This window comes from Fusarium keratoplasticum, chromosome 1, assembly GCF_025433545.1.
Source record: "Fusarium keratoplasticum isolate Fu6.1 chromosome 1, whole genome shotgun sequence".
NCBI lineage: Eukaryota > Fungi > Ascomycota > Sordariomycetes > Hypocreales > Nectriaceae > Fusarium > Fusarium keratoplasticum.
Window position 1 is genome coordinate 3076171 of NC_070529.1, and position 26061 is coordinate 3102231.

The window sequence follows — 26061 nt, forward strand, 5'->3', positions numbered from 1 at the left end:
GATGAATACTTCCTCTGCCTTGTTGGACCTGTCCCTCTACACCTGTTGATGGAAGGCATATACGACTCGCCTGCCTGCTCCACCAAATACCTATGTTAACAACCATGGATCTCGTTCCTAGGCTCGTATTCACAATGCTTGCCCCTCTATCACTGACATTCTATCTTCATCAAAACTACTCAATTCCCGTCGGCGATATATCCGCGAGCCCCCCGCACCCCCACGTCCGTCCGCTACGGTTCTGCTGCCATTGCCGCCTTGGCTCTGGCTTACCAACACTGCTGTGCAATCGCCTCCGCCCATTGAAGACTGGTCTCTCCTCTCCCTTGGGCTCCATCCATTCCACTCTGAGTGCCCCACCTGACAACGACGGGACTGAACTGAGGTGAGGTGTGCGTGCGACCGATGGATGAGACGACAGGCTGGGGTTCATCCTCTCGCGCCGCGTAGTCAAATCTCATGGGTTTTCATCCCCCCTCATCTCATGCTAACCCAGCTACCTAGGTAATTTCTACTGCATCCTTCCGATCCCCATCCCTCCTACCAACAACGGCTCTGTTTTGCCTTAGCCGACATCCTTCGCCTCTGATCCGAGACCAGCATCAGAGTCCAGTCTGACATTAGTGTCATTCTCGACGCGCCGAGTCGCCGGCCTCATTCCATTGTTTCAATATTCATCCCGCAACCGTCGACTCGGGCCCTGCACGCCAACCAACGACGCCAGTCGAAGTGGGTTAAACTGCCCGCCCACGACCACCACCACCGCATTCTCTTCGTCTGTCTCTCACGCCCCTTTTGACTGTCCTCGACATCCTTATTGCCGACTTTCTGGTCAGTCACAGGGCGTGCGCGCGCTTCATCTAGAGACAAGCACAGGACAGAACCAACCGGCTGGTTCCGGTCCGTTTTTCTAGAAGCCAGCCTGGTCCTCGTGGCCTCAACTGCCCTGTTCCCCTCTGAAGTGGAGAAATTTGACGACATTCCAACCGTCACCATCAGGCTCTCATCATCGCCCGTTTCTCACGCTCCATCTACCTTGCTTGCCTACCTCAAACGACTTGATTTTGCGTTACACCACGGTATTTTCATTTCCTCAGGGTTTTATCCATCGATAGTGCCAAGGCAGCGAGCGCCTGCTCTTCAGGTTCCTCGACAAGATGCCCCGCCCTAGCTTCTCTCACAATCCTCTTTTGAGGGTCTCACGACCTGTCTCGGCTTGCTCCCGATGTGAGTTGCGGCTTCTGTCTACCTTGTGATGAAATTACAAATGCTAATTCAATGCAACGTCCAGGCCGGACTGCCAAAGTCAAGGTGAGATAGATACCCTGATGACTGAATCATTGCTAGTAGGCGAGGCTAATTCTGTTTAGTGTGATGGTAAGCTGCCTGCCTGCACAGCCTGTGAGAAGGCTGGCCGTGCGAGTGAATGCTCGGCAGCGAATGACCAATTTGCTAGGGGCAAGGAAAGAAGGTAAACGGCAGCCTATGATCATATTGTTTTGTATCAGACCACTGACTCTAGTTTAGCTATGTGGCAGCACTCGAGTTACGGATTGAGAAACTCGAAAGAAGGCTTCAATATGCCAAGTCACGGAAGGCATCGGTTGCCTTGCATGACCCTGACACAGCTCTTAATACCCAGCCAATGGATAGAAGGGATTCCCTGGCCGCCATCCGCGCTGCCGTATATCGCAAGGCGGCGCGGAAGAAGGAGAATTCTGATGTCAATTCGCTCGTATCAGACTTTGGTTTTCTGTGAGTGCTCTGCGTGTCGCCCTGCGTTGATGATATAGGGAATCTAATGCGTGTCGATAGTTCTGTTAATGCCACGACACGAGATTTTGAGCCTATATCGACAAATATGACATTTGCGAGACTGGTTTTGGCAGCCACCACGAATGATGCCCTTCCAGAGTCACCGGAATCTCGGTTGCCCCCTAGACATATCGCCCAGGGAATTGTTCAGCATTATATCGAAAACGTCCATTCGATGTATCCTTGCGTTGCCGAGATGTCCCTTCTGACGGCCATCGATGATCTCTACCAGCAAGACGATCGGGCGATTAGGGATTCTGACTGCTGGATGGTGTGGATGGTTCTTGCCATTGGTAGTGCCGTCCAAAGCCAACGAAATCAAGACGAGCACTACCGCAACGGCGTCGAATACGTCACTCGAGCCATGAGTTATGCTGACGGCGCCCTCGCCCCTGGATATGTGACGCAGATCCAGTCTCTGCTTCTACTCACACAGTATGCGATGCTGGACCCTGCACATTTTGACAGCTGGCACCTGATAGGGTTCACAGCACGGGCAATCGTCGACCTCGGCTTCCACCAAGACCCTCCCCAGTCTGCCGTCTCTGATAAAACGGCTCTTGATATGCGAAGGAGGATATTCTACTGTGTATATGCCCTTGATCGGTACGTTGGTCCCAAGTATCTAGAATTCTAGTCGATCGTGTTTCCTAACAGGCCTGTCTAGTTCCATCAGCATGGTTCATGCGCGGACATTCTCATTCACCGATGATACTATCAATGTCGCGTACCCTGCAGCAGCCCCACGAAGGTCGTCAAATACAGGAGGCATTTTAGGGCAACCGGCTGTTGATCCTGCAAAGCTGCTCTTTGAGCTTCGACGAGCTCAGTCCCATTGGTACCAAGTGTTGTACCAATCCGGATCGACGCCCCTCCCGGATCCAATTTCGTATATATGGAGGGTATGTCTTGACATGCGAGAGTGGCAAGAGACTCTTCCAACCGATCTTCCCATCGACATCCGGCAGTTATTCGAGCAGGAGTTGAGATATAGCTATGTATACTGCATTGCTCCTTCGGCCAGGGCGCCGCGTATCACGGATTATAATCGCATCCTCATATTTGAGCACTCGATGGCATATCTCGACAGCGTTCACCGAATTGCCCACCAGAGTGAGAATACTGGATTCTGCACATACCATGACGTGCTGAGGGTCTTTTTTATGGCCAATCAGTTCCTCGCCGTGTTGAGGGATGCAGAAGACATGCTCCTGTCAGGAGTGCCGGTACCGATACCGATACCACCGCCCGGCGCGGCGCCGCCCCCACCCCTACCAAGACGACTGCAGCCGCAGGGGCTCAATGGAGAGGACAACTTGGACCGTAGCCTGCAATGTCTAGAGAAGGTTTCACAAACGTTGGACGCATACGCAGAGCGATGGGCGGATGCATCGACATGGCGGGAAAACTTTGCAAGGGCATCTAAGGAGCTGGTAGAGCGACTCAGGAGGCGAAGGGAGATGCGCGATGCGGCAAGGGAGCAACGCCAGATGCAGTACCAGAGCGGAGGGACGCCGCCGCAACACCAAGGCGGTTTACAGATGCAAAATCCACAGCAACCTAAGGAAATGCGATGGGTGGGGGTTGACGTTGGGCACATGATGCGAGGAGGTCTTCCTCCACAATGAGACTTGGGATGGAGTGGCTGAAGGGTTTATGGATAGATGAAAGGAAAGGAGATGGTCGCCCTTGTTGTCTTGTGTCGAATCGGCCGTGCATAAGAAGATCCTGGACACTTGATTTCCAATGTCGCTATTGTGACATGAGACTGGGCGAGAAGGCTAAGGGGTTCGGGGTTTGGAGGAGGAAGTACACATGAAATGTAGGCTATCACGATTAGTATGGACCTATGATAAGCAACAATTTTTGCAGTCTAAAGGCAGAGAGAAGGAAGGCAAGGAGCCATCAGGTAGGTGATGGACAAGGGTTACTGATGGGCGCGTGGGATGAGATAGGTGGTGATATCTTTGTTGGCGGGACATGTGCCGGCGCTGGGATTGAAAGTGTTTTGTGATAGGGGTAGGAAATAGCTGAAATCGAACCGGTAATTTCCAATGTTTGGTCTTATTGCGACGACGGTAGGCAGAAAGAGCTAATGAAACCTGTGTACTAGTGAGCAGCAGACTCTTTGGATGACCGAGGTTAAGACAGTGTGGATGAAAAAGGAGGCTGAAAGGCTTGGGGAGGAAGTGGACATGGATGGGCTCGAGACGAGTTTTGTTTTCCGGTTAAAAGGCCGAGTCCAAGAGATGGGAGGTTCCATGGCATGAGCCCCCTCGTCATTTGGACACTTAGGCTAAATGGAAAGGGAATGGATGTCTCGCTCTCGAGGAGAAGTTGTGTGTGTTGAGTCGGAGGATAGACTCGATCGATCAAGTGGAAGCTGGCTGTGCTGTAGGTGGAGAAAATGCGGCTTGATGGTGGTCAGGCGACATTTTTTGTGTCATTTCGATGTCGATATTGATTTGAACGAGTCCAATCAGATGGGATACCAGGCATTGATTGATGCGTATATAGGGCGTATGGTGACTGACCCCTGGCTGGTTCATGCTCTGCTCTGGCCGATAATGTCCGAGGGCGTTCTCACTTCGGTGCGGAACCGAAGCAGAGAGGAAAAAAGAAGCGGTCCTGTAAGCATCGAGTCGACTCGAGGGGACGGGAACGGTCTGGCACTGCCAGGGGCAAGCAGATAAATGCCCTGCAGCTAATGTGAGAGTCGGGTGAGGTGATGGGCGGCGGTTCTTGGCGGTGGACGGCGGCGGCTCGTGGCCGAGAAGGATCGACCTTGGCTGGCCGGGATTGTCTCGGTGAGTGGTGTGTTCTCACCTTGCAGATTGCACGGGCGAGAAGGGACATCAGTTGACCGAAGGAGGTGTAGGCATCTGGTTAGTCATTCTAGGGATTGAAGCTCGTGGTTGAACAGGACATGATGATGAGCGATGGCATGGTCAGAGTGGGTTTCTTTGGTACAGCATCAACACAACACAACACAACACAGTATGAGCATTGTCTTTATCTTAGATAACCTTCTCTTGTAAATAGAATCCTCCGTCCAAACAAGTTAGGCCTCGCTTCTTTCTCCACGATATCATCTTGGTTGGTGATGGAGATGCGGGGAAGATAGGCCCAACGACCAGCTACTCCGCACGGCACCAGAGAGCGGAAATGGAAATCGTGGAGGGAAAGAGCGATGCGGGTCTCGACGTCCTTGGTCTGAGCCTTGACCACACGGAGAAATTCGACCCGGATAAATTTTCCACCAATGAGAACCCCGATCTAGCGACACGACGCAACCATCACACCTGCCCACGAGTCCTTCCCCCATTCCCCACACCCACTTCTAAACGTCCCAAACCTCCAAAGCCAAAGCAAATCAACCCCCAGCGTCTGTGGAGGTGAGAGGCTAGCCACAGGAATCGGGGGCGAGAGAGGCAATGGACGCACCCAAAACCGACATAGCTCCCGAGCTGGTGGAGGAAAACGACAAGGGGGGTTGGCAGGGCTCACGGAACTCGGCACGGCACAGCAGATGAAGGGGACGTATCATGTTGAGTGCTCATCACGATGGAAACACCAAGAGATTCGCCTTGGCCGTTCGCAAGCGCCCGTGGGGGAAGAGACAGAGAGTCAAAAAAGTATACGGCTCCGCGTTGGGGGTTAGAGTCCGGCTTTGGTTCGCGGGGGTCCGTCCCAAACTGAGGCTTGAGCTCTGGAACTAATGGAGAAACCGAACCACAACTTCAGTCGAAGCAAACGTCACGGGCCGACCAACTAAGCGACTGCTACTACAGTGCTACGTGCCGGGTTCAAACTTTCAGGGAAGCTACTGCAGCTAACATGGGCATTGGTCTCTCATACGTGATCTTCCTACTCTGTCTTTCCCTAGTCATGAGTCTCCTGTTCCTTTTTGCCTGGTGGAGCAGGCTAACAGTCTCGACCTGGGGTCTGGGGTCCGGGGGAGGACTATCTCTAAAGATAAAAAGATGACGGGAGAAGCCTTTTCTTCTTCTTCTTTTCTTCTGATCTCTGTGCTCAACCATCCCTCTCTTCCCTCCCCCTTCCTTTCTTATACAAAGGGGTATCTCTCTCTCTGCCTTGCTCGACAACCAAGGGGTTCCTGTTCCTGTCTTTTTACAATACACAAGATCCCATATACGAGTACATCACAAGCCGTCAAGATGGTCAGCAAGACAAGAACCTACAACTGGTTCATTGCCATGGTGGCAGCGTCCTGCATGACGCTCTACGGCTTTGACTCCAGTGTTTTCAACGTACGCAAAGCAAAACCCTTCCCCAAACATGACTCGTCTCCCGCCCCCAAGAACGTCCATGGCTGACTCGTATCAAACATGCAGGCTCTCCAAGCCTCTCAGCACTGGCTCGACTGGTTCAACCTCGACCTTGTAAGTCGGCTCCCCTTGCCGCGTCTTGTTCTTGGCATCTCGTGGCTAACCATGGATCGCCCACTCTCTAGAAGCGGGACAGCTACACTGTCGGCTTGATCAACACGTGCTACACCATCGGTGCTATTGTTAGCGGCTTCTTCATTGGTGGCCCCCTGGTATGTTCAACATCCTACATACCCTTGTCTGCCTCCAACTCTTCCCCAAATGCAGCCAAGGGAGCCAAGAGTGTGTGCTGATACCCCCCATCATAGGCCGATCTCTGCGGTCGAAGGGCTGGCATGGCTGTCGGATGTTTCGTCACCATCATTGCCGCCTTCATCCAGGCCTTTTCACCCAAGGGAAAGCTTGGCGTCTTCATTCTCGGCCGAGTCCTCATCGGCATGGGCCAGGGCACAGCTCTGAGTACGTGACCACCCCCCGGCTTCTCGACCTGAAGTTATACCCGTACTAACCCCCACTCAGCTGCCGGTCCCGTCTACATTGGCGAGGTGTCCCCCGCCAGCATCCGAGGCCAGGTCATGACCTTCTGGCAGCTCTTCTACTCTGTCGGTGCCTTCATCGCCTACTGGATCAACTACGCCTGCGGCCTCCACCGCGAGGAGCTCGGCGAGTGGGACTGGCGCATGGTGGTCATCTTCCAGATCATGGTCCCTATCATCGTCATCGTCCTGCTGCCCTTCCAGCCCGAGTCCCCGCGATGGCTCATCAAGAAGGGCAAGATCGACGACGCCCGCGCCGCCCTGCGACGGATCCGTGATACCGAGGAGGAGGTTGAGGAGGAAGTGCTGGCCATCCTGGCTGCCATCGAGTACGAGAAGGAGGCCATCAGCCCTGGCTACGGTGCTCTGTTCAAGGATCCTTCCATCAGGAAGCGTCTCTACCTCGCCTTTGTCCTCAACGTCGGCCAGCAGCTCACTGGCCAGGGCACGCTCAACACCTACTCGACTTCCATCTACAAGCAGGTCTGGACCTCTTCCGAGAAGATGTGAGTTTCCCTCCTGTGCTTCTCAAGTATAGTGCTGACTCTTGGACTGTAGCAACCTCATCAACGCACTCTGGGCTACCATGGGTATTCTATTCACCCTCAACGCCGTCTGGACTGCTGATCGCTTCGGCCGCCGCTGGCTCTTCATGGTCGGAGCTGCTGGTATGGCCGTCTGCATGCTCATCGTCCCTGTCATCGGTCTCGCGACTCCTACCCCCAAGTCGGAGCCAACTGCCATTGGTATCGTCGTGATGCTGTACCTCTTCATGTAAGCTCATACACCCTCATCTAAACCAACACACCTAACAGAATATCTACAGCTTCTTCTACAAGCCATCTTGGGGCGCCGGTGTCTGGATGTGGACCAGCGAAGTCTTCTCGGCCAACGTCCGATCCCAGGCCGTCGGAATGGCCTCGCAGTGCCAAAACGTCGCCAACACCATCTTCCAGCAGTTCTTCCCCACCTTCCTCGCCAAGACGGGTCTCAAGTGCCTCTTCTTCTTCTTCGGCGTCAACATCCTCCTCGGCATCTTTGTCTTCTTCTTCATCCCCGAGACAAAGGGCATCGCCCTCGAGAACATGGACGCCATCTTTGGCGGAGCCGACCACACGGAGAAGGGAGCCCAGATGATCGGCGTCGAGGTGACTCCTGCCGTGGAGCTCAAGGATGGAGCTGAGATCCAGCAGGCTGAGAGGAAGCGCGAGGATGTTTAAGGGAAGGGATTTGAGGAGACGCCTCTCTGGTAGACTTTTGTATGAGCCATGATGAGACAGGCAGTTGTTTTCATACGCTGTTTTTGTGTAGATACCAAGATGGAGTCAATACATGGGTATGCCCCTGAAATGTTTATGTGTGTTGGTAAAGGTCCCGAGTGAGTTGGTGAGATTTCGAGAACAGCTCTATGATTTGAGTTGGGGGTAATTGATTCTTTTTCTCACAGGGCATTATAGTCAGCGAATGCATCAAATTGATCATATGATGGAAGGACCTATCCTGGCGATCAACGCAGCTCTGTAGGTAGATTACTCCAGCAACAACGTTCCCTTGGCCCCTGGAATCCTACTATATAGGTGCTCTAATGAGTCGATCATATAAGAGTTCATATCCAAGCCAAAGGCATTCATACTTTCAACATATTGCATAGCATCTCTCGTCTTGGGACTATTGCGAAAGTCGGGTTCAGGGGTAAAAGTCACTTGGCAAACAAGGCAGGCAGATGTAGTAGATAACGACAGATTGTATTTGCAAAAGGAAAAAAGTATAATACTGGAAAAGGCAAAAAAGGATGTAAAGCTATGTGCAGGAAGAAGAAAAACAGTCAACAAATCATCTCTCTTTCAGCATCGTTTGTTCACGACCACCCCCTTTTCTCCCTCTTTCAACCCCACTCATCCACCTCTTTGTCGCAACTTCTTTTCGGAGACAGGATTATCCTTGTCAATCTAGTAGCACTGGGAGTAGTAGTCGTTGATCTTGTTGCACTTGTAGGGAGACACGCAGGCGGTGGGGCCGCTGTAGTTGATGCCGCCGCACTGGCCCCACTGGGGGACGGTGCCGACGGGCTCCTCGGGCTCCTCAGGCTCCTCGGGGTCGGGGTTGTTGCCGCCGGTGCCGGAGTAGGTGCTGCCGATGGGACCGAACTTGATGTTGGAGAAGCTGACGCTGGAGTTGGGGACCTCCTTCTCGAGAGTGGCGGGGACACCAGAGTCCTCAGGGCAAGAGCCACGAGCAGAGCCGGGAGTCTTGGAGCCCTTGGGGTAGGTAGAGTCGAGCCAGAGCATGTTGGCGTAGTGCTAGAATGTCACGTTAGTGTCTTGTCCGAGACTCAGGGGTTAGATACTCACGTCGTGCCACAGGCTCATGACGAGAACCATGGGCTTGGCGAGGGCGTCGTTCATACCACTCCAGCCACCCTTCTTATTGAAGTCATCGGGGTCGTTGAATGCAACCTTCTGGGCCTTGCAGAAGCTGTCGGTGACGGAGCTGCCGGGGTTGTTGGCAATCTCGGACTGGGGGTTGCCAATGACCTTGCCGTTCTGAACATAGAGACGCTTGATCTCAGAAAGCTTGCCGTCGCTGCCCTTGATGAACTGGGTCACGACAGTCACCTTCTTGGTGGTATCAACGTTGAAGCCGGAGCCGGGACCGTAGAAGGTGTGGTTGCCCTGGCGGTAAGGGTTGAAATCGCAACCATCGGGATCGCAAGTTCCAGCATAGCGAGTAGAAGAGTAGGTGCCACCGCAGGCATCGCCCTCGCAGGACTGCTGGGTGAGGCTCTTGCAGGGATGGGGAGTGTAAGCCGTGGAGATCTTGTTGGCCTCCCAGATATCCATCTCAGGGCAGCAGGTGCCGTACTTGCCAACACCGGCGTTCTTGTCGCTGGCGGAGGGCTGCCAGTCGTCGGAGTTGGCCTTTGATGATTGTCAGTAACTACCCCTGAAAACTGGTAACTCGAGATACTCACAACTCCGTTGATGAACTTGACATCGCGAGGGCACTGGGCATCGCAGTAGCCAGTTCCGTACTTGGCACCGGCCTTGTTGGTGCTGAAGCGGCTCTTGCCACCATCCTTGTCCATGGAGACGAAGTAGAGGGCGCCGTTCAGGCCGCATCCGATGTTGTTGACATCGACATCAAAGGTGAATTCGTTGCCCAGGAGGTCGAACATCTGGTAGTTGTTCTCATCCTCCATGAGGTAGAGACGGCTGCCAACATTGGTGCTGTATGGTCCAACAGTCACAAACTTGAGGTTGAGCTGGTTGCCGCTCGAGGTGACTCCGTAGGTGCCAGAGTAGTCGGCACCATCAAGACAGCACTTGTCAGCGCAGGTCTTTCCATCGGGGCAGAGAGTCTTGTCCCAGGTGTTGCCGGTGTAGCAGTTGGTGCTGCTGGAGGTGCTATGGGTCCATCGCCAGTTGGCGTCAACCACGACAGATCCGCGGACGTTGCTGCAGCCGCTGGATGTGCACTTGGACCAGGTCAAGGCAGGCTTGCTTTCGGCGTTGAGGGTGCAGGCTTGCTGGGCACGGGCGGTTGCCAGCAGAGCCGAGGCGGTGGCGAGAATGCGGTACATTGTGAATTGAGGTTGTATCCTTTGTTTGAGTGGGTGATGAGGTTGTTGAGATGAGGCTGATGAGGAGTATCTGAGATGGGAGGTCCAACACCTTATATAGTCGTCTGCTCGTCCATGGAGTGGTGGCAATACACAGTTGACAAGGCCATAGTCGTTAGTCCCTAGCTCATCGTGAGCATGTTGAGTATGGAGTCGTGGCTGTGGAAGCCGTGATGCCGATAGAGAGCTCCAGCTTCACTCCCCAGACCAAGACCGGGTTTCGGGCCGCCTCTTCCCTCCAAGGCACTGCCTTGCTGCCATCGCCACTAGCCCATCCGAGCTCCTCAGTTGATGAACTGAGAGAATAGGCGCACCAAGACCAGAGAGCCATCACCTACAGACATCGTGACATCCAAGTGGTGTAGGTGGGTACGCTCTAGAGCCTCTGGTCTCCTGGCTCATCTCCGCTTACCGTCCAGAATGGTAAAGATGAGATGATTTCCCACAAGAGACCATGAACAACAACCGCATCGGTCCGCCTTTCCAGGATGAGGTCGACCTGTAGCCTCCGAAGAGGCTGCACTCGCTTTGCCTCCTCATTGGAGGAGCTCCCCAGGTTGCGCCCAGGACAGCCATATGTGAGTGGCTAGGGATGCCTCGAGGGAGACGTCCTTCTCCGGAGGCTCGAAAGCGGCTGTCATCGTTTCCCCATTCTCGGGCCGTCGCTTCCATCGAGCGTCTGCCGTGAGCTAACGGAGCGTGGACCTGAGGCCAAGGACGGATCATCCGGTGATCGGATACCCCCCCTGGAAAGGCAACTGAGCGGGAGAGCTTCACCCCGCAATCTTATTCAGACATTCGCCTCCCAGGCTAGCAAGCCATTTAGCCGTGTGCGTCGGCAAGGGAAGCCATCCCATGACTGGTCGAAGGATTCTCGAGCGTCAAGGCTGAGGTGTTGTAGGCTAGAAAGGCGCTTGCCACGGGCGAAGGGCCTTCGTACGGGTCGTTTTTGCCCGAGTTTCCGACCAAAGCCGTGAGTGAACTCGAATAAACTGCAATTTTAGCCCAAGAGCGAGCAGTCAAGTCCGAGGAGTCTCGTGGTATAGGCGAGATGACGGAGAAGATTGCCCTTTGCACACATGGAGGATTCATGAACAGAAAATTGGGCATCCCAGAAAGCAGTGAGCCCACCCGATATTCTTTCAAGTACGTACTTGTTCGTACGAGGTTGTCCTATGTTAGCATCAATAGTTGCCTCGATGTGTCTCCCATCAGAGTCTTGTTGGAGAGGAAGTGCCCCTCGGCGCTTAAGCCCTCCTGTGTTTCGTTCTCCATAACCGCAGATTCAATATTGGCGCTTCAACTGCATAGAGCTGAAATCCCGTATTGCCCTTTCTCGACAATAGGGCTCGAGACGAACACGCGTGAAGTCATCGAGTGAGACGGGTCGACGGCACTTTCGGGAATGCAGCCGTCGGTTTCCACTCGCCTTCCAGCTAGTTTGACGCTCACGATGATGAGGATGTGCGACCATCGTCACATTGAGGCTATCGTACGTTGCTCATGTGCCATCTTGTCTATCCCAGACCGACACTCGAGTCATGTGGCAGGCAGAACTTGCGGAGCCGTGGACCCCCTGACGGACAAGGTAATAAGGTTGGAGAGCTTCCCGATCCAGATCCAGCATTTTGCGGGTTTTCCATGAGAGGTCGTGCATACATGGGTCTGGAATCACCACGTTGCCTTGTGAGGAGGGCCTTGGGTAGGGGTCTCGGCGAATCTATGTCCGGCAGGCACCTTGGCGATAAGAGGTCGCATGTGATGGCCAGGTCGCAGTAACTAATTAGCACCAAATGAATGGCGTTTATGCTTCAAGCGTTGAATGGCTGGTCGGTCCGGGGAACTTATGAATTAGCTTTGGTAGGATCTGCGGTAGCTGTCGAGCGAGGTCTTGATGTTTCAGGGTTCAAGACAAAGTCAAACCCTGATCCTTCGCCATCGAGAAAGTCTATCAAAGCAGAGAGGGCCCTTCAGCCTTGTCCTGCCGAGGCAAAGACAAGGCAGATGCGATCCCTCAGCCACTCGGCCACCGCAGGCCGAAAGGTGGCCCTGAACCCTAGACGCTGGCTCGGGTCGAACCGCCCTATGGCAGTCGCCAAGCCGGCCGGTACTCCAGACCGGAGGGAATGACCGCACGTGGAGGAGGTGGCCGAGATGCGACAGTGATGTGACTTCCCAAAGGAGCATGCGGGGTGCTCGAGTGGCCGTGGTGAGTGGTGGACGGATTCGATCGTGGAAGGGGTTCCTCCGGATTGTCCCAATATGGACAGCTTCTTGGTGTGATGGGATGGATGGTTCGACAGGCGAGGCAGCAAGGGATAAGCGGCTAGGGTAGCATGCAGCAGCACCCATTCTCGGGCTCCGGAAGGCCGTTCAATGCCGGTGTTTCAGGGCCATGATGAAGGTTGATGGTGTCGCGATTGGGTAGAGCTTGGTCTGGAGGTCAAAGTCAGGTGGCACACGTGACGACCAAATGTCGTGGTCATCACCTGCATCCTCCAGGCATGGATGCTTCAACCGCCCCCTTAATCAAGCATCATGCATATCATGTCACCTCTTTTTGGATGGAAGCCACTTTATTGCTCCTTCGAGGATCAACCTTGGCAACCTCCCTCCGAGGGCACAACCATAACCATGCTACCACAGCGTCCATCCATCAGGCGTCGGCTCAAAACACCCCTTTTGCACTAATATATTCTACAAAGGTGGTACTGGTACTGCACAATACTCTACACCTCGCCTCCATCCATCCATCCATCCTGGCTGGCTGGATGGCTGGCACATCCCCGTTTCCACAATTACCAACGTCAAAAACCGTCCACTGAGGAATCCATATCCTCCCGAGACGCCGTAAAACATCCCTGAGTCCCAAAGCCACCGCCCCAAAGCTTTTGCTCGCAAAAACAAGACTCCCGAAATGTGACTGATAGGATAGATATATGCAATGCCCTTGTGTCTTGGAACGAACTCGCTCACTGAACACGCACGGGTTGCCAGCGTAGGTGAGTGATAGACGGCGTTCGGCTAAGCTGTCTGTCACTCTTGCTTGGCGACCGTGAACTTTCACTCGCCCGAGCTTCAGGGGCTGCTCTTCTTTCTTGCTGCTTTCCATCTGTAGGTTCCTAAACAATACGAGGGTCTTGGAAATGAAGATTTTTGCACTGGCGAGGAAGCCTCTGATCTCGCTCATAGAGATATCCACAGTTGGCACACAGGGTCTAGGAACCGTCAGTAACAAGTCAACAAATCCTTGAGGAGCTGCACCTACCCTTGGGCCTGCAGGGCCGTCTCGCACTGCCCAGACGCTGGTGCCCCATATCTGGCAATGCCAGCATCTCCACTGGAGTCTCTCTTGGTCCGTCAGAGCTCCGCCGCCTCCATATCCGCCCACGTCTGGAGTTCCTCGCCCTCCCGGCGTCCCTCCTCGGCCCAGCGGACTCAGGCTTCGGAATCTCCGCTTCTTCTTGGACCTCTCGCCTCGTCCCATCCGCTCCTCCTCGACCTCCATCGGAGCGCCAAACGGTGTGCCGCCCAACATGCCTGTCGTGGAGCTGAACCGTGCCGTCTCCCGACGTAACCGACGGACTTGACGCTCTCGGTCGCCTTCTCGCTTCTCGATCTCTTCATTGCTCAGGAACTCTACCTTGGGTTCCCAGTCATCTCCTAGGTGGTCGGGATCATATCTCCAACCAGCCTCCACACCATGGGCGGCATCGTTTGGCAGTTCTTGCTGTAGCCCACCCCATCCGGCCACAAGTCCACCCGCCTCGCAGGCCTCCTTCTTTAGTCGCAGGACAGCCTCATAGATAGCATGTGTCATGGCTGGAATCCACTCTCCGGTAAGTCCTAGGTCAGCACACGTCACCTTGGCAAACGCCTCAGCAGTGCCTGGTGGGTGCAGAAGAGACCATTCAAACTTGTCTGTGTACAACATTGAAGCCAGATTAAGGTTCAAGTTGATGATGCATCGATATGTATCGTCAGGGTTGTAGTCATCAGAATCGGGGAGAATGGGAGTCGCCTCAGCTGTCACATCTGGGGCCTGTGTCTGAGATGGAGTGGGTGCGCCTCCTGTCTGCGCAGGTGTGTCTGGTCGAGAGGTGCCTCGGATCGCAGAAGCGGGAGACTCGTCCCGAGACTTGAGAGCGAAGCTTGGTCTTGGGGTCAATCCGCTGGCCGTCGGTTGCGGGAGAGAAGGAGCCGGCTGCTCTGCATGGAACAGCGGGTGGAGGGCAACGCCCGCATACTCCTCGAGCTGTGTCCGAATCTGTTTGCTGATCTCGGCGATGGCGTTTTGCCTGTGAGGAAGGTCGAGATCCTGCACCAGAGTCTGAGCAAACTGGTCGGTCGAGATCAGCGTCTCGTGGAGATTCCAGCAGAAAATATCTCGCAGCTTGTAGGGCACCGTCATCTCCTGTTGTCGATACTGAGGGAGGGAGATATCGACGGTGTTGGGATTCGGTGTTGGAAATGGAGGCGGGGGGACGAAGGCCGGAACATCCAGGTCGATCCGGATCGGAATCAGTGTGAGCGGCAATGTAGCCTGTACCGCATTCTGCTGATCACTCCGAGCCAGGCGATGCTTGGCCATCCAATCGCGCCAAATGCCCTGGACGTCGACGGGCTCCTTTGTGTCCTTGCCTGCCTTCTCGGCGATGTCTTGCCTGCTGACCGAGTCCTCCTTGCGCAAGCTTCTCAAGCCGGTGGGTCGTCTTCGGGTGTCGTCGCTATCCTCATCCAGGTCGTCGTACCCATCTTCGGCGTAGTTGATGATGGTGGTGCCTCGCTTGGTCGTTCTCGAGACGGGGCCAGAGGGCGCGCTCGGCAGTACGGGGGTGAGGAGAGAGTTGTTGTAGCCGCGCAATCGCGGCGCGTAGCTCGACAAGAACGCCTGGGGCTTTGATCGTTCCATTGTGTGCGTTAGGGGACCTCGAGGGTCATCCTATGCTGGACCAGTAAAGGGAGCTATGCCGACGCGCGAGGACTCGTCTCTCGCTTTTGCTCCAGTGCGCCGGGACGCGAAAAAGACCACCAAGGTGCCGGGACCTGTGCGAAAGTGATGGAAAGTGCACAGTCGTGGAATGGGAGGGGACGTGGTGACTTTGGCGTGTCTGTTGTGATGGCTTCAACGCTCGATGCTTGATGGAGTCGCGAACTGGGGGCCTTTTTCTCAATCGCGTCGCTCACTGTCTGCCACAAATTCGGCGTTTCCCTTGGAGAGCACTGACCACCTATGTGTTGTATTATGTAAGCGTGCGTGATCGCCTACCCTGGACCTTCACATCAGAAAGCCTGGTTTTCTCTCAGCAGCTGTGAAGTTGGGATGACTCGTTGATACCAGCTGAATCTGTAATATTATTCCATCTTAATTTCTATACGTAATTTCTTCCTACTCTTAATAGGTTACTGGTAACCATGTGCATGCTTGATGATAATCCAACTAACAGTGACGAAGTATGTACGTGAATGAACCCCTGACTTCCCCGAAAACCGTTACAGCGATCCACATAATGAAATTCAACCGTTGCGCAACACATTCGTGTATTACATCTCGACCCAATCAGTATTCCCGGGGGCACACGATTAATCAATAGTCGTCACTCAGAACGGCGTCTGCCCAATTCTGGCAGTCGTTAGTGGTGATCACCTCGTCGACATGGTAGACTTACATGTTTCCCTCTGGGTAGAAGCGGCAAACGTCGAATACTCTGCATGGTTCAGACACGCTGTATGCTCTCGCACAAGCGATGTGGGTTGTTTGTGACCACATGCACTGGGCTGTGGTTGTCAGCTTCAAGCTCGCATTGCGAGAGCTAGTGGCCACTTACACCAGTGAAGCCAAGGCTCCTTTCCATCGCTGATGGGCTGTCCCGTGTAAAGCCTCTCTTGCGAAAGCCAAGCATTCACGGCATTCTGAAGAGGTGTGTCGTGGACAGCATCGCACTGGGTAGCTGTCTGCTGAAAGATGTTTTCACCCTGCAAAGGTCGGAGCTCAGGAGGTGCGTGACTGAAGGGTTGCGCTCCGGATCCCATCTGATTTGCCCAATACTGTGCGTAGGCTGCGAGATCTGGGCTCCAGCCTAGAGGGTTGATGCCCTTGGCCTGACGGGCTTGGTTGATTGTGTTGATGGCAAGGACGAGGTCGTCGTTTGCGGAGACAAGGGCGGCGAATAGGAAGAGGGTCAAGGAGGCAAGAGTAGGAATGAGCATCATAATGAGAATTCTCGGAGTTTTCTATAGAGGAACGAAGGAGTGATACTCAGATGCTGGTCAATAGGGAGATGTGATGGTAGGATTTCTGCAGAGGTCGGGAGTTATTAAAGGAGAGGGATCATGAATTCTCTGGGACTTCGAAAGTAACTGTTTTAAGAGAACAATTGCGAGGAAAGAACGTCCTTCCTCCCATTACCTGCAATTGCTTAACTTGGTAGCAGCCGTTTATTGAAGGCAAGTCCGCACATGGGCTGAGTCCTGCCATGTGGGCTTGATAATACCTTATCCATCGCAGGCACATGGTTCTGAGACGTGGCATTGGCACCAACACTTCCAATCTTAGGTATTTCATGATAGTTTCAAATATTTAATTATAGGCCTTCCCCGTCAACATGGGACTCGAGTGTAGTCAAAAAGCACAGGTCGACCGTGTAAGTGCGCCAACTGCCGTGATTCGTCAAGATTCCATGATGGGCCTTACTAAGTACCCGGACCCACGAATGACGTCTCGCGGCAAAGCAACCCCGGATGTTAAAACATTTCTCGATTTCTCAACCCCGGCTTGACCATCACCACTTACATCCACCAAAAAAACCCTACCTTTCACACTCGCCCTCACAACGCAAAAATGGCCTCTCGCTCGACACCAATCGTTTCCTCGATCCTGCGCCAGCTCCGCTCGCAGCCCCAGCGCATAATCCGCGCTCGCCCCGCCGCAGTTTTCCAACCCTTGATCGCCTCCCGCGCGGCGCATTCGATCCCCCGCCCGCCGACGCAAAAGTACGCGCAGCCCAACCGCGAGCAAGCACAGCCCGGAGAGGAGCCCAAGAGCGAGGGCGACCGACCAGAGATCAAGCCGTCGTACTATCAGCTGTCCTTCACCTGCGTGCCCTGCGGCCATCGCTCCCACCACAACGTCTCCAAGCAGGGCTACCACTACGGCTCTACGCTTATTACCTGCCCTGAATGCCGAAACCGTCACGTCATCAGCGATCATTTGAATATCTTTGGCGATCGCAAGATCACCGTCGAGGATCTCATGCGGGAAAAGGGACAGCTCGTCAAGAGAGGAAGCCTGGGTGAGGACGGCGATATTGAGTTCTGGCCAGAGGAATCTCTTGCTCAATCTGAAGAGGGGACTGGAAAGACCGAGACTTCATAAGTCGCCATATGGATCCAAAGATGTACGAATAAAGATAAAGGAGCACCATGTTATATTATAGAGTAGAGGGCATTGGGTGGCGTTGGTAGGATACCCTTCTCATAGACAAAACATATTGATAAAGATTCGCCTTGGTGGCGTTGTGTATTTTCCCAATCTCATCTACAGTGAACTTTTATATATCCACAAGCTAACGCCTTGAAATAGGTGCTGTCTAATGCCGAAGACTCCCAAACGCCACTTGATGCTCGACACAACTTGTTCACCACCGCTTGTACGACTGCCTCATCACCTTTTGCTCCTTGGATCGCGTCTTCTTCCGCTCCTTGTTCTTCTCAAACTTCTTCCGCTTGTCCCGTCCATACTTCTCAGGGTGCGCGAGCGCCTCGATCTTTCTCTTGCTCGACCGCTGCTCTCTCTTGGCCCTCACTTCCTCCCTGATCGCCAGCAGCTGCTTCGTGTACTCGGCCGTTCCAAACTTCTTCTGCAGGGCATCCATGAGAATCTGCGCTCTGGTCTTGAGGCCCTCGTGCTTTGTCTTGAAGAGCTCATCGTTCGAGAATGGCGGCGCAATCGAGGGGTCGGTGAGGTTGTGCAGCGGCACTAGGATGGTCTTGAGAGATGGCTGCAGGCGATCCAAAGGAGACCTGCGGCAAACAGTCTCAAGAACCTCCATAGCAGCAACCTTGGGCGTGATGGCCACCGCTCTGGGAGGGATCTCCCTTCGGATGATGTGAGACAGCTTCCAGAACAGATGCTGGAGATCCGTCTTTCGTTGCTTCTCCTCGACTTCATCAGCGTCCTCCTGTTCCTCTGCCTGTTCCTCGCTTTCGCTCTCTTCTTCTTCTTCGACGGGAGGTCGCACGGGCAGGCGAGGAGCCAGGAAAACGAGAACCTGGACAGCCTCTGCTCCCAGTTTCTCATCCACATCACGAGTCGCCACAACACCAAGCGCCTGTCTGACAAGATCCTGTACCTTTGCCAGATCAAGTTCAAGTCCATAGCTGCCCTCCACCGCCTCGCCAATAGGGGTGCTACCAGCCTTCTGTGCGAAATCAGCCAAGAAGGAGCTGATCAGCCCGATGGATGCCACCTTGACAGGTGTATCAGGATGAGAGAGACACTTGGCAATGTTCGCCCACATGTCCTCACTATTGCTTGCCAGGATCTTGTCGGGGAACACGGTCATAGAGGCTCGGACAACTCCCAGCGCAGCCTCCAGAAGCTCTCCGTCAACTTCACGGATATCCTCAGCTTCGATGACGCCGTTGACCTTGGAAATAACAAGCTTGAAGTCCTTCTTGTTCTTCGAGGCGTTTTCATGGGCTTCGAGGTAGTAGCCAAAGACTTGAAGGGCAAGCTTGATAACTGCCTCGTTCCCATCCTTGTCGAGCCACGAACGCAACAGGCCCAAGAAAGTCTGCGTCCTCTCCTTGTCAGCCTTGCGGAAGATCTCCTTTAGCAGCTCACCCGCTGCAAGTCGACACTTCTCGCTGTCATCGTTGGCAAGGACAAAGAATAGCGGGAGGAAACAAGTGGCGGCAACCTCCTGGACGAAGTCATCGGAAGACTTCATGAGCAACAGGTGGACAATCTCCATGACAGACAGACGACCACCTTCTCGGTCGTACTTGAGATTGGCGACGATAAAGTTGAGCTGCTTGGCCCAACGGGCCTTCTTCTGAGGGTACTCTCGAATGAACTGGAAGAAGGCGCCTCGTGCCAGATCACGAGTATCCTTGTCGTCGTTGGTGATCATGACTGTTCCGACATAGTCCATAGTGTCGTAGATGGCTGCGGTTTCGATATGTCGGTCCAGAACCGATCGCAAAAAGTTGAATGTGACGTGTCGATACAGGGGCTCCGTCAGATCATCCTTAAGCTTGGCAAGCAGCATGTCGATTGCCGCGTCCTTGACCGGCACATCTCGGCGGTCTCGAAGGACAACAGCCAGCATCTTGAGCGCTGCTTGAGACAGGTCAGTCGTGGTAGAGACCGCCATCGAGATACCCTTTGTTGCTTCCTTGACAGCAACCTTGTAGAGCTTATCGGCCTGGTCATCAGGGAATGGCACCTTGACGATGACAGCCAGTAGTCTGAAGGCTGAGATCTTCACCTCATCCTCGCCGCCCACAAAGGCATCACCCAGAATAGGGACAAAGCCAGAGATGTTGGCAGCATTCCTCAGGCTGTCGTGCTTCTTCAAGATGGCCCGAAGAATGTCGACGGCGAAGCGAATGAGCTTGTAGGTGTTCTTGGTTGTCCTACCTCGCTCGCCGCTCTTCTTGGCACCCTTCTGGACCAAGTACTTCTTGACCCGCGGATCGATCTTCTCTTCAACTTCGGGCTTCTGTGAGTTGTAGACGTCTTGAATGACCTCGTAGCAGAAGACCAGAGTGTCGCGGCTTTCGGCAGCTGGGTTTTGAAGGAGACCGGCAGTAATACGCGTCATGAGAGCATCAATCTTGCGAATCATCTTGAGGTCAACCTTTTGCATCAGGAGGGCTCGCAGAGGCCTGACAAGCTCAATGAGCTGGTTGACGGACGCATTCTTGGCAACCAGCTCCATCGAGTCCTGACTCTTGCTGCTCTTGATCTCCTTTGTCTGGCTGGTGTATCCTTCGGCATCCTTCTCCTGTCCGATCACGCCGAAGATGTCGTCCATAATAACCATCACGATGGTTGGAAGGCAGTAGTCCAAGTCACCAGGAGAGTAGCCAGGGATGACTGCAACCAAGATCGAGTGCATCGTGTACGAGAGCACATGAAGCTGGTATCCTCTGGTGAGAGCTCCTCGAAGTTCCCTGAGAATGAAGCCAAAGAATGAGGGGCCAAGGTTGACAGCAATCTTGACCAGGGTATCTCGAGCCATGTCTCGAGCCTCCACAGATTTACTTCGAAGAATGTGGCTGATATCCGTCAAGACACCGGCCAACTTCTGATCCATTTGCTCCGAAGGTAGGAGTTTCAGGAGCCTGATGATGACCACACCAACAGGGACACGGTAACTGACCTCTGACTCATCCTTCAGATGAAGATGCTTGATGAGCGTGGGCAGGAAGGAGTTTTCTACCTCGGCATGCAGCTTCTCTGACTTTGGAATCGTGAGAGGAAGCCTTGTGCTGGTGGATGACGAGGCATCGACTTGGTCCACTTCCATGCGTTCCTCTGGAATCTCCTCAGATGCAGCAATGAGGGCATCAGAAAACTTGCCCAGGAGACGGATTGTCTGTTTCTGAAGATCGGGCTTTGACTCGACGTAGCCGATGTACCTCTGGAAGGTAGTACGGTAATGCTTCCAGTGCAGAGACTTTGCCAGGTTACCGATAGTATTGGTCGCCTGAGCACCGAGTCCATGGTCATCACTTCCATCAGTGCGACCGAAAATGAAATGCTCCAGAAGTGGGATAAAGAACTGAGCAAGATTCTGGCTACCCATCTCCTTCTGGCTGTTGGCAGCCTCGAGAATCTGAAGAGCCTCCAATTGCCTCGAGGTCGCAGGACTCAGAATGTTGAAGAAGAAGGTTGGCTCTGCAGTCTCCTCTGTCCTGTCATTCAACAAGGCGCTGAGGTCGGCAATGGGCTCCCACTCGGGCATTGTCATTATGAGGTGTCCCATGACCCGGAGATACTCTCGTCGAGCGGTGTCGGAGGGTTCGCGGGCCCCGACATAGAGAGCAGGGAGGATGACGTCTCGCAGGTAGGTGTCGAACTTCTCCTTTGACGCATCAACTGTACAAGCAGCCACATCTCGAATGAATCGTCGAATGCCATCGGCCGAGTTTGATGAGAGAATTCCAAACTCTTCGTCGTCTCGAATATGGAAAATCAGGTTGTGAAGCAGAGGAAGCCACTGCTTTGGAGTGAGAGGGACCTCCCGGTCACCTGAAATGGAACTGAAGGCGGCGAGACGTTTGTCGTAATCTGGCTCCTCGATCCGACCCTCTTTGAACGAATTGAGGGCTTCGCAGAGTCCAGCAACTTCCACCAGATCATTGTCTTTCCCAGCGAGAGCCAGCAACGCCCTTGACAGGGACTGTCGGTTCTCTTGGTCCTTGAAATAGCTGTAGAGAGATGAAACAGTGTCGTATACGTCGTCAAGGAGTGATCGGTCCTTAACGGCATTGGAACGTGTGACGTATTGTTCAACAATGAGGAGGATTCTACCCTTGAGCTTAGGGCTGACTCGTCGCGGGGGTTGGTTCAGGAGGAAGATGGAAATCTTGATCACAGACTGAATGTCCTGGGGATCCTGAACAATCGGCGCCAAAGACAAGATGGTCTCCACACAAGCTTCTAACAGGTCATTGCTGAGGCCTGACATATCCAGAACGGTTGTGATCTGGGCTAGGATCGCTGCAGCATTCGTGTCAAGGAGCTCGGCTTTGATAACCTCGTTGTACTCCGACTCTTGAGCGGGCGCGGTGGCAAGCTTCACTAGGTTGCGAATGATTGCTAGCACATGAATCTTGACCTCGTCCTTGCCTTTGGTTGAGAGGGTCTCAATGACCTTGGGAAGAACTCCATCCGGAAGAACCTTGTCGTGTGGCGCGAGGAAGAGAGCGACACGAGGAAGAACTGACCAGGTCGAGAAGAGCTGCAGCATGCCCGACACTCCCTGAGTCGTCTCGACAGGTAGATTGTCAAGTCTTGGAACAACAACCTCTTCAATGATGATGTCTTGATACGGCGCCCACTGGAAAGACTGTGCGTTTTGGAAGAGCGCATTCAGACATTTCAGACCAGTCGAGCGGATCACTCTGAGAAGAGAATGTGTGCTGGCCTTCTCCTCCTCCTCCTCGTCAGGGGGGTTTTCCGGATCCGCGCCGTGTCCGCTCAGTTGTCGACAGGCGAAAACAAGGCAGTAAAGAACTGCATTGAGGAGGGTTTCGACATAGGGCGTTGCGTTGTTTCCAAGCTCGGAGATGACAGAGGAAATCATGTTGAGGAAGCCCATTTGCTTTCGAACAGGGAGCAGGGGTTCGTCAAATATCTTCTTGGATGCGCCGACAACCTTGACATCCTTCAGCTTTCCGGTGGCGATGTCCAAAAAGCTGCCCATATCCTCAACGCTGAGATTTCGCAAGACAGCAAGCCTGGTTGCGTGAAGTCCGTGGCGACCACTCGCCGCGCCCTTCTTGGAGATGGTTCGACCATAGAGCAATCGAAGGAGGACAGGCATCAACTCGGATCGGTGTTCCGCCTTGATGGCACTGTCATCCTGAAGGAAGACAGTAAGCTCGTTCTTGAACCGAGCTTCGTCAAGGAGAAACTCGAGGTTTTCTTGGTAGGTCTTGATGGCTTCTTGCTTCCACGCAAGGATAGCCTTGAGAGTGACCTTCTGAACTTCAACATCACCATTCTCCATCAGCTGAAGAAGTGCAGCATAGACTTCTTCGTGCTGGTACAGGACTCGAGGGTTGATGAACTGCGAAAATACGCCAACCATGGCTTTGCGATCCGCGAGAGACCAGGTAGCGCCTTCAGAGGTGTCTTGCTCATCAGCCGAGTCAGGGGTTCGGTCGTCGTCGCGCGCCCATGCGAGAAAGTGTGGAACAAGTTGACGAGACCTTCTCTCTGCAATAGCAGGGATCGCGTTGAACACTTTGAGCGCGCGGGATCTAGAGTTACCAGCCGCAACCTCTGCTGTCCGTTGCTTCTCGTCGAAACTTTGCAGCATCAAGTCATCTGGGCGGTCAATGGCCTCTTCCACCTCATCGGCAACTTCTCCAAGCCGGCGAACTGCGGTGCATTCAAAGTCGGAAACAAAAGTTGGACCCGAAGAGTGGGTTTCTGATTGTGAAGGGCCCCAGCGAGCCGAAGGAACCTTGAGCCAGCGGAAAGCAACCTCGCAGACTGCTTCCTCTCCAGCCTTGGTTTGGGTGATTTGTTTCATTGTCTCCACGGAATCATCCCAGACGGGCGAGAGCTTGACTGTCAGCATACCGTAAAGGAAAGACGGAACTGCTTGCTGCAGCCACGACTTGTCCTCAAATGACGCGTAATTCTGACCCAGCTTGCGAAGGTGCATAGCAATTGTTCTTGTGTGTGCGAGGCCCAGGGGAGTCTGCTCAACTTCGATCATAGTGTCAACGCTGTTGAAGGTATCTGTAACCGGGTTGAGTGTCTTGAGCAGCTCCAAAGATGCCAGGCGAATTTCGTGAGACGGAGAGCTCAGGTTCTCAATCAATGACTTGATGACTGGATCTTCTTCGCTTGTCGAACCCTCACTGCTTGTGCTGCTTTGTCTCTCAGTCGTCTCTTTGCTTCGAAGAATCTCCTCATAGGCAAGATAGGCGTGGAGGAAGCCAATAGACTGTGCGAAGCGTGGTACAGCAGCTCGCAGCAAAGGGCTTAAGGCAATGTCGACAGACCCGGCAGCCTTGCTCATACGAAGGTAGGCATGGAATCCTTGGCCAACAATAAAGTGAACCTCATCAGATGCAAGAGAGGAGGAAGGTCGCAGAGCCAACTTGAGTTTTCGGAGTAAAAGTTCGGCGATGCGAGCGTTTGTGGACGGATGAACTGTGGTCAGCTCCAGAATTCGGAGCAGAGCAGAGTACTTTGGCAGACACCTGTCCCTCCAGACCTGAGGATCCTTGTTGTAAGGTCCCCTCTCAGGGAAAGGCGAGATCTCCAAGCGCTCAAACTTGGAAACGATCTGGTCCTGCCAGGCTTGCGGCATCCGGCAGCTGTCCTTTTCGCCCGCGGGCGGAAAAGCGCGGTTCTCGATCATCTTGGGCAACAAGACACATAGCATGTCCTCATTAGGGCCTTCAGACCAGTGGTTGGCAATAAACCTGACACAGTTAGTCCTGCGATTCAACATAAAAGCAAGGGAGCTTACTTCTGGAAATCATTCCGGAACAGACTTCCGAAACGTTGAGCATCCAGCTCGCAAAAGTATGAGCAGAAAGGGATGAACCATTTCATGAACGGCTCCCGGCTCAGGGATTGAGTAAGAGAAACAATATGGGGTATTAATGCGTCGATCGGCGCGTGATGCCATACAATGGCGATGTTGACAATAACAGACTTCCACACAACACTCTCGGCATCCTTTGGCACTTCGAGCGCCGCTTTAGTAACATTCGACAGCATTTCGACAAAGTTGCGGATAAGAGGAGCCCAGTCGCTCAGTCGATATCCCTTTCGAACTCCAGCCAGGGTGCCGTAGATCCTGAGTAGAGGAATTGCTTGCCACTGACGATCAGCCGCGGAAACGCGCTCTATGTTGGCTTGAATCGACTGATGAACTCCCTCGGCGAACTCTCCAAAAGTGTCGACAGTCGCATGGTGAATCACGCTGGTCAACACACCACAGACGACATCAGTCCAAATAGTCTCCTCTGCAAGGCTGCGCTCCTCCTCAGGGATAGCATCGACCAAAGCGGCAAAAATTGTTGGACCAGTCGAGTGGATGATGTTGTCTGTACCCTTGATGGCCTCGGCGAACATGGTCATCAATCCGTCCTTGTAGAGGGTGAACTGGCGGTCAGACTTGATGCTGATGAGATCGTCCCGCGCACATTCAACCAGGCGCTTGAGAGCCGTTTCACGGTGCGACGGCGCGGCGGCCTTCTTTACCAGGAAGCTCAAGGCTTCAGCGGCGAATCGGGCGATATGAGGAGGATGTCGCGACTTTCCGAGTAGAGGTGCCATGACCTTGAATGTCGGTCGCAGGTCCGGGACGAGCAACTTGGAGAGGTATTTGAATAAAAAGGCGAGGGAGCCAAATGTCCACTCAATGACCTCGACAGGCTGAGGTTTGGCGGCGATTGCCACCATCAAATCCAAACTCCTCCCATAATGTTTCTCGAATCGGACTCCCAGGTCGTGTGAAAATGCTGTAAGAAGATCCAGAAGAGGCTCCAGAGCTTCCTTGTCTTGGCCTGAGATGAAATCGGCCAAAAGGTCCATTATCCGCTGCTCGAAGTGCAGGAGCTGAGGGAGGCTCTCGCACAGCGGATACACCTTTGTCTTGAAGGCGGAGAAGGGCTTCGAGACATTGAGCTCTCCCCATTTCTGCAGCCCAGTCTGGAAGTACGACGTCGATGTCGAAAGGTCTTCGGTCTCGAGGTCATGGCGTCGAACTTTTCGCAACGGTTGCAGGGAACTGAACTTGGAGATTTTGGTGCTGAAAGACTCCCATCGATGATTCTTCTGGTGCGGTGTCAGATTCTTGTTCTTTCGCACCTTGGCGATGCGCCCGGAGGAGTTGGACGGCATCTTGGCGGTGTTGCACGCCGAAAAAAGAGATTTGCAGAGTGCGATTAGAGGTCCAAGTCTCGCTGCGAGAAGAGCTTCACCGCGAAGCGGCTCCCCGCCAAAATTTCCTAACTTTTTTCAACGGTTGATACGCGGTAA

General features: G+C 53.7%; 6 protein-coding genes across 6 annotated transcripts; 3 read left to right on the top strand and 3 right to left on the bottom strand.

The window, feature by feature from the left end:
* Positions 1 to 1157: 1157 nt before the first annotated feature.
* Positions 1158 to 3443, top strand: NCS57_00092000 (Zn(2)-C6 fungal-type domain-containing protein; the record flags this gene model as incomplete). Its single annotated transcript, XM_053050995.1, has 6 exons — positions 1158 to 1227; positions 1292 to 1311; positions 1371 to 1471; positions 1528 to 1755; positions 1816 to 2421; positions 2483 to 3443. The coding sequence occupies 6 exons, from the start codon at positions 1158 to 1160 to the stop codon at positions 3441 to 3443; spliced, it is 1986 nt and encodes a 661-aa protein (XP_052919510.1).
* A 2355-nt stretch (positions 3444 to 5798) lies between these two features.
* NCS57_00092100 (uncharacterized protein) lies at positions 5799 to 7920 on the top strand (the record flags this gene model as incomplete). The annotated part of the gene is made up of 7 exons (XM_053050996.1): positions 5799 to 6086; positions 6171 to 6218; positions 6290 to 6376; positions 6473 to 6623; positions 6684 to 7206; positions 7259 to 7474; positions 7527 to 7920. 7 exons carry the CDS (start codon positions 5799 to 5801, stop codon positions 7918 to 7920), a joined length of 1707 nt encoding a protein of 568 aa, XP_052919511.1.
* Positions 7921 to 8649: 729 nt separating this feature from the next.
* Positions 8650 to 10280, bottom strand: NCS57_00092200 (Glucanase; the record flags this gene model as incomplete). The annotated part of the gene is made up of 3 exons (XM_053050997.1): positions 8650 to 9000; positions 9052 to 9618; positions 9672 to 10280. The coding sequence occupies 3 exons, from the start codon at positions 10278 to 10280 to the stop codon at positions 8650 to 8652; spliced, it is 1527 nt and encodes a 508-aa protein (XP_052919512.1).
* Positions 10281 to 13441: 3161 nt separating this feature from the next.
* On the bottom strand, positions 13442 to 15231 carry NCS57_00092300 (uncharacterized protein; the record flags this gene model as incomplete). Its single annotated transcript, XM_053050998.1, has 2 exons — positions 13442 to 13537; positions 13588 to 15231. The coding sequence occupies 2 exons, from the start codon at positions 15229 to 15231 to the stop codon at positions 13442 to 13444; spliced, it is 1740 nt and encodes a 579-aa protein (XP_052919513.1).
* A 1929-nt stretch (positions 15232 to 17160) lies between these two features.
* Positions 17161 to 17694, top strand: NCS57_00092400 (DNL-type domain-containing protein; the record flags this gene model as incomplete). The annotated part of the gene is made up of 1 exon (XM_053050999.1): positions 17161 to 17694. The coding sequence occupies one exon, from the start codon at positions 17161 to 17163 to the stop codon at positions 17692 to 17694; it is 534 nt and encodes a 177-aa protein (XP_052919514.1).
* Positions 17695 to 17956: 262 nt separating this feature from the next.
* NCS57_00092500 (DRIM domain-containing protein) lies at positions 17957 to 25923 on the bottom strand (the record flags this gene model as incomplete). Its single annotated transcript, XM_053051000.1, has 2 exons — positions 17957 to 24494; positions 24542 to 25923. 2 exons carry the CDS (start codon positions 25921 to 25923, stop codon positions 17957 to 17959), a joined length of 7920 nt encoding a protein of 2639 aa, XP_052919515.1.
* Between the last annotated feature and the right edge of the window lie 138 nt (positions 25924 to 26061).